Source organism: Prionailurus viverrinus, chromosome C1 (genome assembly GCF_022837055.1).
Source record: "Prionailurus viverrinus isolate Anna chromosome C1, UM_Priviv_1.0, whole genome shotgun sequence".
Classification (NCBI taxonomy): Eukaryota; Metazoa; Chordata; class Mammalia; order Carnivora; family Felidae; genus Prionailurus; species Prionailurus viverrinus.
In genome coordinates, this window is record NC_062568.1 from 110,252,333 (window position 1) to 110,265,831 (window position 13,499).

General features: G+C 38.3%; 1 protein-coding gene across 1 annotated transcript in view; it reads right to left on the reverse strand.

Moving 5' to 3' along the window:
* Positions 1 to 13,499, reverse strand: part of LOC125172756 (Golgi pH regulator) — a 60,506-nt gene that overhangs the window by 46,167 nt on the left and 840 nt on the right. Inside the window, exons 2-3 of the mRNA XM_047871246.1 lie at positions 4,982 to 5,041; positions 3,922 to 4,025 (exon numbers count right to left, since the gene is read on the reverse strand). Of these exons, the coding sequence (XP_047727202.1) occupies positions 3,922 to 4,025; positions 4,982 to 5,041 (164 nt within the window). The remainder of the gene's footprint in view (positions 1 to 3,921; positions 4,026 to 4,981; positions 5,042 to 13,499) is intronic.

Below are 13,499 nucleotides of genomic sequence, written 5' to 3' on the forward strand. Positions count from 1 at the left end.
TAAGAGAAAATAAATACTAATGGCAATATGTGCTATAAAGACATAAATATTTCTTACGTATCTTCAATATAAATAAACATTTGATTTTCATGACTACTTTAATGCTTATAAACTGTATTTTATTAACTGACTAAAATATTTTTAGGGCTTTTCTAACGCTATGCCTTTTATTCCCATGACTTACACATTCCATAATCAGAAGCCTGTATCTCCCACTCCCCTTCACCCATTTTGCCCAATCCTCTACTGTGGACATTTTTTAAATGACAAATTTATTGAGATATAATTCACCCCTTTAAGATATAACTCACCCATTAATAATCCAATGGTTTTAGGATACTCACAGAGTTGGCAGCCATCACAACACACTTTAGAACATTTCATCACTCCATAATGAAACTCTGTTCCCATTAGCTCTCCTTTCCTCTCAACTGCCCCAGCCTTAGGAAACCACCAATCTACTTTAAGTCGCTATGGATTTACCTATTCTGGAAATTTCATATAAATGAAATCATACAGTATATGGTCTTGTGTCTGGTTTCTTTCACTTTGCATGCTATGCCATCTATCAATACTTCATTTCTGTTTATGGCTAAATAACATTCATTCAACTGTATGGATATGCCACATTTTGTTTTTTCATTCATTAGTTGTGGGACATTTGGATTGTTTTACTTGTAAGCTATTTTTTTCTAAAATTTTTAACATTTATTTATTTCTGAGAGACACTGAGAGACAGAGCACAAGCAGGGGAGGGGCAGAGAGAGAGACACACGGAATCCAAAGCAGGCTCTAGGCTCTGTGCTCACAGCACAGCTCTGTGAGCACAGAGCCTGACACGGGGCTCAAACAAACCCACGAACGGTGAGATCATGACCTGAGCCAAAGTCAGTCATTTAACCTAATGAGCCTCCCAGGCGCCCCATTATTATAAACAGTGATGCTATGATCATTTGTGTACAAACTTTTGTGTGGACATGTTTCATTTCTTTTTATATTTATACTGAGGAGTGGAATTGCTGGGTCATATGATTACTATTTAATTTTTTGAGGACTGCCACTATTTTCCAGAGTGGCTGCACCATTTTACATTCTCCCCAGGAAGAATGCTAGGGTTCTCCACAAATTCTCCACAGCCTCGCCCACACTTACTACTGTCTTTTTGATTATAGCCACCCTGATGGGTGTTAAGTGGTAGCTCATTGTGGTTTTGATTGGCATTTCCTCTCAAATGGCTAATGACGTTGAGTGTCTTTTCACGTGCTTATTGGGCATCTGTATCTTATTTGGAGAAATGCCTATTCAGATCCTTTGTTCTTTATCAATGTGTCTTTTTATTATTAAACTATGAACAGTTCTTTATATATACTAGATTGAAGTCTCCTTCCCGTGATTTATAAACATTTTTTCCTCATTCTTAGGTTGTCTGTTTACTTTCTTGATAGTGTCTTTTGTATTTATTGATTTTGAACTTACACTTGGGCCTTGTTTCAAAAAGTTTAGTGGTTAAGTGGTTTATGAGGATATATAAAATACAGAATGATGAAATAAACTCTAAGTAGGAAAAGAAAGGAAAAACATGGGAAAAGATAGGTAAAAAAGCAGGCTAGGCCTGATGACAGTTTTGAAAATGCAAACCATAGGATTCTGGAAACTTATATGAGTGGATCATAAATTTAGCTTTAAGCTTTCTAATGGTCGACATCAAATAGAAAATTTGATCAGTTAAACAAGTGACAGTGCTACGGGAAAAAACAATTGCTTCAAGGAAGCATAACTATTACTGAAATTATTACCAAGACCGTAATGAAATTTCTCCAAAGATTTCCTAAAGAAGAAAATGTGAGGGCAATTAACAATGTCTTCAACAACATCCTTTCAAGAGAAAGGTCAAAATGAGTTTCACTGGGCTGTTCCTTACCATTTCTCCTTAGTACAGAGGGCGGGTATCATAAAATAAAGAGCTATTCATTAAAAGCTACACTACAAAATGCCAATATCATTTAGTCTAAATATACAGACAGCTTTTTACTGCTCTGGATTAACCCACTATTACAGCATCTAGAGAAACAAAGACGCTGCACATTCTCTGGGCAATTGTACTTAGTATTTCAGCTCAACTTCTAAAAGCATCGGGAGACAGTTTGAAATGACAAGGGTGACACATATTGCCAATTAAAAGTGAACCACATGTTTTAACTGTTATATGAGCCAAGAGTAAAATGACATTCTCTTGGAAAAATTGAGGATCCTAACAAGATTATATATTTGAATAGGAGACAATACCACTTCTGCTGAGAGGGGAGTCAAAAAATACTCTTGGTTAGGGCCAAGATTTTCCTTTGAAAACTTCTGAACGCAGTCAACACACCAATATAATACATAATCAAGGCCCATATTTCTGTAACATAGTAGGGCCAAATGTTAGCATGAAAGAAATAGGGGTAACTGAACATGTCTTAGTTTACACAAACCCAACGCCCCCAAAAGCACCCAAAGAACAACCAGATTTTAGCAATGCAACTTCCTATATTCCTTAAGATAAACTATTTAAGAACTATACATCAAAGTAACTGAGTTAAAGGTCTTCCCATATGGATTAATTATAAATGAGTTAAAAGTGGGGACATCATCTACCAAAAACAATTTTGGTTTTAGAAAATATCTGAGGCACAGTCTTTTCTTTTGGCACTTAGATCAGTAGTCAGCAAACTATGGCCTGGCAGACACCTGCTTTTATAAGTAAGATTTTATTGGAACACAGCCATACTACACAGCCATGAACACAGCCATGAATTTGTTGATTCATCGCCTATGGGTGCTCTCATTCCACAGCAGCAGAGCTGAGGAGTTGTGATGGAAACCACATAAGCTGTGGAGCCTAAAATATTATCTGGTCCATTATAGAACAACTTACCGGCCTCTAGTTAGAGAGCAGTGAAAGTTCCAGCTTGTGATAATAAAATTTAGTAATTTTTAAGTTAAAGAACACTGGTCTATTCTTGATAGTCACAGGATCTGTATCTTGCTCATCCAAAAAAGGTTTGAAGAACTAGTTTAATAGAAGAGGCAGAACATACTCTTGTTTTATCATACGATAAGCTTTTAATTTACCTATCAAGAGACATTAATTATCAACTCTGATTCTCAAAGGAATCTGAGAATACAGTCTAAGTCTCAAGTGTCAGGAGTCCGAAACAAGTTATACAGCTTAGCTCAGCACCGATTCCTGACTACAGAGTCAAATGCCACCTTATTCTTGAAAGATTTTTCCATGCAGTGATAAAAACTACACAGGTCAACACAGAATAGCCGATGTACTCTACACACAATGGCCTAAAAAACCCCAAGCTTCCTGTTTAACAAGAAATACTTTGGACTATAACAAACAACATGTCTGTTATTTGGAGAGGAATAGGAGTTGCTTTTTAAAAACGCTTTAAAGAAGACTTTAAATTCAATCAGACTTGACCAGGTCTGTGAAATCAACAAAGGTAGTGAGAGCTGGAGTTCAGACTTCAGAGAAGCCCATACAGAACTAACTGAGGAATTCTGATCTTTTCAGGTAGAGATTTTTTTTCATTAGCACAGCAATGTGAAAGGCCATTAGGAGGATTCAAAGAGCAGCCTCAGAACAATAAAAGCTCTAGGAGTGTAGCCTGGGACCTAGGCTCTCTCTCACAGCCTCATTCTCAATGAGCTCAGAGCTAATGGTCAGATCTCTTTTTCCCTATTTCTCACGGTCTGTGTCAAACCAGCTACCAGGTGGCTGGGACCCATATTTGCTAGGATTCTTATAGTTACTGAGACTAAACTAACTGCATGGTAGAATTTTTTCAGCTATGGGATTCAGGTAAGTCTTCTACCATAAAGAAATCTTATAGGTCTCTTCATGAGAAGAGCTAATTTGTACTCACTCACCTGCTATTCAATACTTTTAAGATTTCAAAGATGATGAGCTCAAACATGGTGCACGAAAATGCAAAAGTCACAGAGAAGATCACCTGTACCACGTATTGACGTACCTATTAAAAGTCAAATACAGAATACAAGTCATGTCCTTGTGTGAAATATTGAATTGATAATCTTCTGGTCACAAGTCTGACAAAGAAGAAATTCTTAAATCACTGGAAACAGGCAATAGCAACTTTCTTGGAGCTAAAGAAACAGATGGAAGTAGGTAGTATTTCTAAATCATGACGCACTTTTATCATCATCTTGTGGATGGAGAATTTAAAGCACAAGATGAAGTGACAGGGTCAGAAGTAGCACTTGGAATTCATGATGCACACTGATCAAAAAAATGGACAGATGTACACATATATGTAGGTTCATACTAAAAGGGTTTCTTCAACACTCTGCAGGCCTTGGACCAGTTTTGGAACCTCCCCTGGGAGGCCTTCTTGAGCAGAGCAGAATCTCTAGAATCCTGGGCTCTTTCAGACAACAACCCCAAACTCCCTGGGGAAGGTTTAACGGTGAACATCCTAGAAATGATCTAAAAGTAGTCCACAGCCATTGAGCTTACTACTAAATGAGGATTAATTAGGAAATGTCCAGTCTAAGCTGGTGCTTCTATGAATTCAAGACTTAAGAACCAGATCAGCCTTAGCATTTTGGTATTAACTTAGGATGTAAGATTGGTCATTAACACTGAAGGTCAGATACCCAAACTAATGGGAACATTTATGAGACGGAAGTTAAATTCTCTTCCAAAAAATATCTGCTATTGTTCTGTATACTGATATTACTAAGACATGACAGTTCTTGCTCCTAGGCTACCTATGACTTGCTTAAAAAAAAAAAAAATCAACTAAACTTAAATCATATTCTCCAATTTAAGAATTATATAGTACTCATTTGGCCAAAACTCCCTATCTTGGAAGTGAACATGACCTTTCTTGAACAGAGGCATTTTACTCGCCCACTTTAAAACAATCTAAATACATAGAGTAGTATAACCAAAATGATATCTTCTTACTTCATAGTCCTTAAACAGTTGGCGCATGAAGAAAAGCCATCCAAATCCAAAGAAAAGTATCTGGAGGAGAAAGAAAATCGAATTGTCAATATATGTCATCTTTTGAGAAATGCCTAATACAGACAATTTTATGATAAAAGGTCTGCTAAACAATTAACTTATCTCAGAGATTAAAGACAAGATCCACTTATGTCACGTCCGTAACATTGGGAGAGGATGTTAAAATGCTCTTCAATTTTTGAAGTTATCCATGTTTTAGAACATTGTTTAAGTTAGGCAAAAATAAAATCTTTTTTCCTGTAATCTTATGATTATCATTTTAGCCAGAGATGCTAGCAAACAAAAACAGAAACCAGTGATACTTGCTTCTTATATTAGATCCCTGTTTGCAAGTATCTCGAAAAACCAAAACTTTATGGGAAAGGAGTTAAAATTAAAAAAAAAAAAAAGGTAGAAAAACTGATTTTTTAATGTCTTTTCTTTCGTGGAGCTTTCTTAGCCTCTCCACAATCCTTCCTAATCCACGTAAAGTGGTTTTCATCTCAGTATAAAGCCAAGAGATTGAAGGATCCCACTTCAATGGTTTCAGTTTTGGTTCAAGCTGGCATCAGAGATCGTAGCCACAAGATAGCCCTGTTCAGTGCTCCAAAAGCTGGTCTGTTTTTCACTGGTGAACAGAACCTTTGCTACATACACACACTGATACAACTCCTTTTTTTTTTTTTTTTAAACAGTTTATTTTTCTTAAAGTGATCTTTACATCCTACATGGGGCTTGAACTCACGACCCAGATACCAAGAGTCAGATGCTCTACTGGCTTAGCCAACAGGTGCCCCATAACTCCTCTTATATGGGTTAAGAACTTTAAGAATAAAATTCTTTTATGCCTCCTCACCAACTTCAGAAGGAAGTGTGAACTCTTGAGCATGGTTTAGAAGACTCCTCCAGCCTCTTGTTGTGTCCCTCCTACCCACCAAACTCACATTTTCAGCCACATGAAACTGCTTATGGTCTTTAGACACAATATTCTTCTTTCATATCAAGATTTCTATGGACATTGTCCTCTGACAGGAACTTCTCTCTAGTCCTTACAGGTCTTAATTCTTAGAACGTCTGGAAGGCTGGCTCTGACCTCTTAAAGGTAAGTTGCTCTTTTTATATAATCCTATTCTACCCTGTATTTCCAAAGGACTTGCCACACAGTTTTGTAATGTCTAATTTAATCACACTTTCTTAGACATTAGACTGTAAGCTCTGTGAGGACAACGATGTTTGAATGTCAATCTGTATTTCCAGCACCCTGTACAATGCCTGGCACATGGCAGACTCTCCATTAAAGTCTGCTGAACGGATAGATGGTCCATGGCGAAAGGTGGTTTGTTCTTGAACACTAAGCCTCAATTTTTTGGTGACAACTTCAATGTGCTGCGCTAAGTGCTGGGGATACAAAGATGAGTCAGACAGTCACCACCCTCAAGGAGCTTGAAGTATAAGTGGTGAAGACACTAAGTAAGTAATTATAATGTCACATGGGACGTGCGAGGAAAGAAATATACACATATGTAAAAGAATATGGAAGAGGGAGATCATGTAGGGAGTTAGGGTGGATTTTCTGGAGAATATCTTAGTTGAAGAAGGTTTTAATTCAGGGTTAAAACCTGTATCATGTGCAAATTTGGGGATTATATGTATTTTTCTAGGCAGAGGTTCTAAGGTATTTATCACATAGTCCAAGGTTTCTACCACCCCTAAACTATTAAACGACTACTCTCTTAAAGGATGAAAAAAAGCAATATGCAGGTAAAAGACAGGGGATGGAGGTAGGAAGACTGGGCTTTCCTTCCACGTAGGAAAGAATAGGAGGATAGGCACAGAAGTGAGAAAATAGCATGGTATATACATGGGAGTATCCTGGGAATATACATGGGTATATACAACACATGATTGGGTGCTGCTGGAAGATAAAATTCAGAGAAGGAAGCAGTTAAAAATGAGACTTAGGAGGAGCAGGAGACCAATGAGTCAGAGTCCTAAAGGCCACCCGAAGGAGCTTGTAGTCTATAGGTGATGAGTCCTATTTTAATAGGGCAAAGACATGGCCCGGTTTGTTTTATATGGAGCACTTTGGTGGCCACGTGGATTTGAAGGAAACAACACTGTAGAAAGAGAAAGTTTACAGAAGGTTGCTGCAGCAGTCCAGATGATAGATGATAAAGGCCTGAATGAAGACACTGGTTGCTGGAGAGGAGGCAATCGATTTGAGTTCTTAGAAGGTTAAATCTGCAGGGAGGAATAAAGCTTGACTTGTCTGGAATACACAATGAAGATTGAGGCCACCCAACTTATATAAAGAATATTGGATAAATAAAAGGTCTGGGAACTAGGCTGGGACATTAAGAGAGGAGTTCACTTGCTAAGTGCCTGAGGGCCATCCAGGTCAACACAGAAGAGATTATGAAGGCAGAGCTCAGATACACCTGAGTTAAAACCATCTAAGTATGTGAGATCACCCAGGAATAGTATGTAGAGTGAGAAGAGCAACATGGCAAGAAGAAACAGTGGAGGGTAGGAATGGGGGAGAAGAGAGCAGGAGGGAGACAGAGAAAGAGTAGACAGAGACTAGACACCAGGAGAGTGGAGTATCCTGAAACCAAGGGAACAGAGTTTGAAGGAGTGTTAAATGAAGCAGAGGGACAATAAAACCAGGACTGAATATTGTTCAAAGGATTTGGTTAACTTGAACGTCAATGCTGACCTTAAGGAAAACAGTTTGAATAGTGAAATGGGGGCAGGAACCAGACTGCAGGTGGGCTGGGGGTGAAAAGGGTAAGGCAAGGGAGACAACGAACATAAATTAACCTAGCGAGAGCCAAGAATGAGAAATACCAACAGCATTTTTCACAAAACCAGAATAATACTAAAATTTGTTTGGAATCACAAAAGACCTTGAACAGCCAAAACAATCTTGAGATTGTTGAGAAGAACAAAGCTAGAGGTATCACAATTCCACATTTCAAGATAGACTACAAAGCTGTAGTAATCAACACGGTATGGTACCGGTACGAAAACAGACATATAGATCAATGGAACAGAATACAGAGCCCTGAAATAAACCCTAGCTTATATGGTCAATTAATCTATGACATAGGAGGCAAGAATATACAGTGGGGAAAAGCCAGACTCTTCAATGAACGGTGCTGGGAAAACTGGACAGCCATATGCAAAAGAATGAAACTGGACCACTTTCATATGCCCTACACAAAAATAAACTCAAAATGGATTAATGACCTAAATTTGAGACTGAGATTGTTTTTTTTTAATTTTTTTTTTTAATCTTTATTTTTGAGAGACAGAGAGACAGAGCACGAGCAGGGGAGGGGCAGAGAGAGAGGGAGACACAGAATCCGAAGCAGGCTCCAGGCTCTGAGCTGTCAGCACAGAGCCTGACGCGAGGCTCGAACTCATGGACTGTGAGATCATGACCTGAGCTGAAGTCGGACACTCAACCAACTGAGCCACCCAGGCGCCCCGAGACTGAGATTATTAAACTCCTAGAAGAAAACACAGGCAGTAATCTTTGACATTGGCCTTAGCAACATTTATCTAGATAGGTCTCCTCAGGCAAAGGAAACAAAAATCAAAATAAACTATTGGGACCACATCAAAAAAAGATTTTGGACAGCAAAGGAAACCACGAACAAAACAAAAAGACAACCTACTGAATGGGAGCAGATATTTGCAAATGATAAATCTGATAAGGGGTTGATATCCAAAATATGTAAGTAATTTATACAACATCTGAAAGGCAAATAATCCAATTAAAAATGGGCAGAAGACCTGAATGGACATTTTCCCAAAGAAAACATACAGACATGTGCCAACAGACACATGAAAAAATGCTCAACCTCACTAATCATCAAGGAAATGCAATTTTTTAAAGGGAAATGCAAATTAAAACCACAACAAGATATCACCTTATACTTGTAAGAATGGCTACTGTTAAAAAGACAAGAAATAACAAGTGATGGCAAGGATGTGGAGGAAAAGGAACCCTTCTTGTGCACTGTTGGTGGGAAAGGAAATTGTGTAAAATGGTACGGAGGTTCCTTAAAAAATTAAAAACAGAAATTCCATAGGATCCATTAATTCTACTATTGGGTATTTACCCAAAGAAAACAAAAACACTAATTCAAAAAGATATATGCACTCCCATGTTTATTGCAGCATTATTTACAAACCCCAGGATCCACAGATAGATGAATGCATAAAGAAGATGTGGTGCACGCGTGCGCGCGCACACACACACACACACACACACACACACACACACACAGTGGAATGTTATGCAGCCATAAAAAGGACGAGATCTTGCCATTTGCGACAACACATATAGACCTAGAGGGTATGAGGCTAAGTGAAATTAAGTCAGAGAAAGACAAATACCATATGATTTCACTTATATGTGGAATCCGAAAAAACAAGACAAACAAAAAGCAGAAACAGACCCATAAATTCATAGAACAAACTAAAGCCTGCCAGATAGGAGGGAGTGGGGGGATGCACTGGATGGGTGACGGGGAATGGGAAATACAGGCTTCCGGTTATGGAACGACTGTCACAGGGATGAAGATACGGCCGAGGGAATATAGCCAATGGTATTGTGATAGCAATGCATGGTGACAGAGGGTAGCACAGCAGAACTCCCAGACTGGTGCAATCACCATGCTCTCTTTTGTACACCTGAAACCAAAGTAACATTATGTATCAACTATACTTCAATTAAAAAAACAACACAAAAACAATTCTGACTGCTCAAAAAAGGCTGGAAAAGAGAAAACATTACATAGTAGCCTAAGGACAAATGTGGGGAAAGAGAAAGTTTATAGGTCAAGGGGAAGAGAGGAGTAGAGTAAGGGGATAAACACGCGAGAAGGAACTGATGGGACACTAGAGGAGGAGTTGTTGCATCTGGTATTTCCACAGTAACCATCTTGGCCACAAGCAGTTTTGCTGCAAACATTCTGCTGTGTAACTAATATGCCATAAGGCAGTTTTGCTGTAAAAGATAACAGCAAGTTATCAGTTTGGCTCATTTCTCCATCAATGCAATACATCCATTTTTATATTATATATAAATATATATAATTTATATACATATAGCCCTCAGAATGGTCTATACAGTGACACAGTTTTGTACCCACACTGACTGTAGAACCTTGATCCATCCATCGGCGGACATGTGGCCGTGCACCAAGAACAAACAACAGTGAGGAAGGCATTCAGGGTTCAATGAAAAGATCAGTTATAAATATACATCCCGGTATTTGGAAACTGACACATCTCTTAATGAAAGAAGAAATTTTAGAGGAAAAACAAAAATATGTAATACCAAATGAGGAGACAAATCAACAAGCAAAAAAAACCCCAAAAAACATGTATAATACTATGAATGAAATACTGAAGATAGTGCTTAGGGTACAATCCACAAAATGAAATCATTTATTTGCCTAGTATTGCCAGGTGTGCTATGTTACACATTTTGGATGTATTCAAATATTTTATATCTCACAATAAGGTCTATTTAATTTTGTTATCCATTTTTCATGTTTTATGATGTCCTTTTATTTTTTTATTTTTTATTTTTTTATGATGTCCTTTTAAATGAATGTCCCGTTTTATATTTGTAAGTTTATCTTTTACAGCAAAATTGCCTTATGGTCAATCAATTATGTGGTGAAAATACTTGTGGCAAAGATGCATACAGGGAAACTGAATTGAAGGTATTAATGATTTATTATGATTAGCGGCAACTATCCTTTATTGACCATGTACTATATTCCAGGAACTCTAAATACTTAGCATTGTAATCTCATGAAATCATAAAAACCTATGGTATGTGTCATTATCCTCATTTCAGAGAAAGCTGAGGTTTACAGAAGTTAATTCATTTAGTAATTGTCAAAATCAGGATTGAACCTGAAGTCTGTGACTGATTCCAAAGCTTGTGCTTTTAACCACAATAAAGCTGCTCTAAGATCAAAGGCACAGGTAGAGAGGATGTCCTTAAAAAGGAGCAGCGGGCACCTTTTTTTCTGACCAGGGAGGAAAGCAGCTGGAAATGGTTGTAGACATACATTAACTGCTTAGATTAAGACCTACGGTGTAGAAGGAGATCAGATCTTTTTTCCTCACTTTTATTGATACAGTGGGAGGCAAGGTTATCTGCCAAGAGTTTAAGAGATGAGGCTGGAAAAGGGGCTTTGAGGACTGATACAGATTCAGAAATGATGAGGAGAATGGAACACCTGGTTAAAGTCAAGAAAAAGAACTATTTCAGACTTCATGTTATCATTTATTTAAGTAGGCTCCACACCCAACATGGAACTTGAACTCACGACCCTGAGATCAAGAGTTGCATGCTCTATCGACTGAGCTAGTCAGGCTCCCCGAAACTTCATTTTATTTATTTATTTATTTATTTTTAATTTTTTTTTTCAACGTTTATTTATTTTTGGGACAGAGAGAGACAGAGCATGAACGGGGGAGGGGCAGAGAGAGAGGGAGACACAGAATCGGAAACAGGCTCCAGGCTCCGAGCCATCAGCCCAGAGCCCGACGCGGGGCTCGAACTCACGGACCGCGAGATCGTGACCTGGCTGAAGTCGGACGCTTAACCGACTGCGCCACCCAGGCGCCCCCCGAAACTTCATTTTAAATAAATCTTTCAGGTCATACAAAACAGGAAAAAATGAGGAAGAGGTATTTCTAAGGTAACTAATATTTACTAGGCCTCTATGCATCAGCAGCTGATTTAGATGCTGGGGAATACAGCATAGAACAAGAAAGAGAAAATCCAGAACCTCAAGAAGTTTATATCTAACAAACACACAAATAATAGTGATAGAGGCTAAGAAGAAAATAAAACAGGAAAATGAGACAGAAGGTGGCTGGAATGGGTGCTATTGTGACGGGGTAGGGAGTCAGGAAAAGCCTCTCTAAAGTGACATTTTTACTGATACTAAAATAATGAAGTAGCCACATAAAAAATGGACAGACAACAGTCTACACAAATGATTCTTTGGTCTTAGTTCCTCGTTTATAAAGAGCATTAAATATTTAATATTGCATATGAATGCATGTGTGAAAGTTAAAGTATATGATGTAAAATATCAGAAAGCCACTTTCTTACTTCAATTTGTCAATTATATCCGTGTTAAAAATCTTAAAGGCTACAATGCAATGCCAATTTCTTCACTCACATTTTTTTTTAACTTTTTTTTTTACAACGTTTATTTATTTTTGGGACAGAGAGAGACAGAGCATGAACGGGGGAGGGGCAGAGAGAGAGGGAGACACAGAATCGGAAACAGGCTCCAGGCTCCGAGCCATCAGCCCAGAGACCGACGCGGGGCTCGAACTCACGGACCGCGAGATCGTCACCTGGCTGAAGTCGGACGCTTAACCGACTGCGCCACCCAGGCGCCCCTTCACTCACATTTTTAAAAATTTGAGTAAAAAAAAAATTGAGTAAAGAAAAAAAATGCTACTGAAATATTGTCATTTTTCTTGAGTTGGTAGTAGAGCTAAAAATAAACCTGAATTGTCACAAAGGGACAATTAGAAAAGCCTAAGAAAAGTTAAAAAAGAGAATTATGGGTCCAGATTTTTGTGCATCAATGTATTTGAATATTATGCAACCAATAAACCAATTATGAAAACCATATAAAGGATAGTGAATTTTAAAATAAAAAGTTATAGTGGGGCGCCTGGGTGGCTCAGTCGGTTGAGCATCCAACTTCAGCTCAGGTCATGATCTCATGGTCCGTGAGTTCCAGCCCCGTGTAGGGCTCTGTGCTGTCTGTCGGTTCAGAGCCTGGAGCCTGCTTCAGATTCTGTCTTCCTCTCTCTCTGCCCCTCCCCCACTCGCATTCTGTCTCTATCAAAAAAATGAATAAACGTTAAAAAACTTTTTTAAATAAAAAGTTATCTTATTAGGGCATTCCTCATCTCATAATTTCCGAAATGTTGTAATTAAAGTTTTTCAAGAGACAAGGACGATGCTCCATTCCAAAGACAGAAGCATTAGAATGAAGCAATAGGAAAACTGGATCAAAGATTCAGTTTCCCTTAAACCCTCAAAAGGAACTGTTTCTGTCGTTTGCCACTTGAAAAAAAAAAAAAAAAGAAAATATACTCTAAACGCTGGGAGATGACGGGGGGGGGGGAATCGATAATTAAGATAATCTGAGCTTCTACAAATATTAACAGCTGGCCGGCAAATAATTGTGTTTAGTGCTCGAGCTTAGAGGGAAAGGGAATTCAGCTTTGAACAAGACAGGACCTCAAAAATTAAATTAATAAACAAAACATAAATATCAGTGCTACGAAGAAAACAGAGTGGCTTAGCGAATGAAAGCTGGTAAAAGCAAGAGACCCCCTAGACACAGCTTCTATAGAGCAGGAGTTAGTGTTTTATTTGTGTTTGTACCCTCGGAGCTTTATACAATGGTCAAGTCTG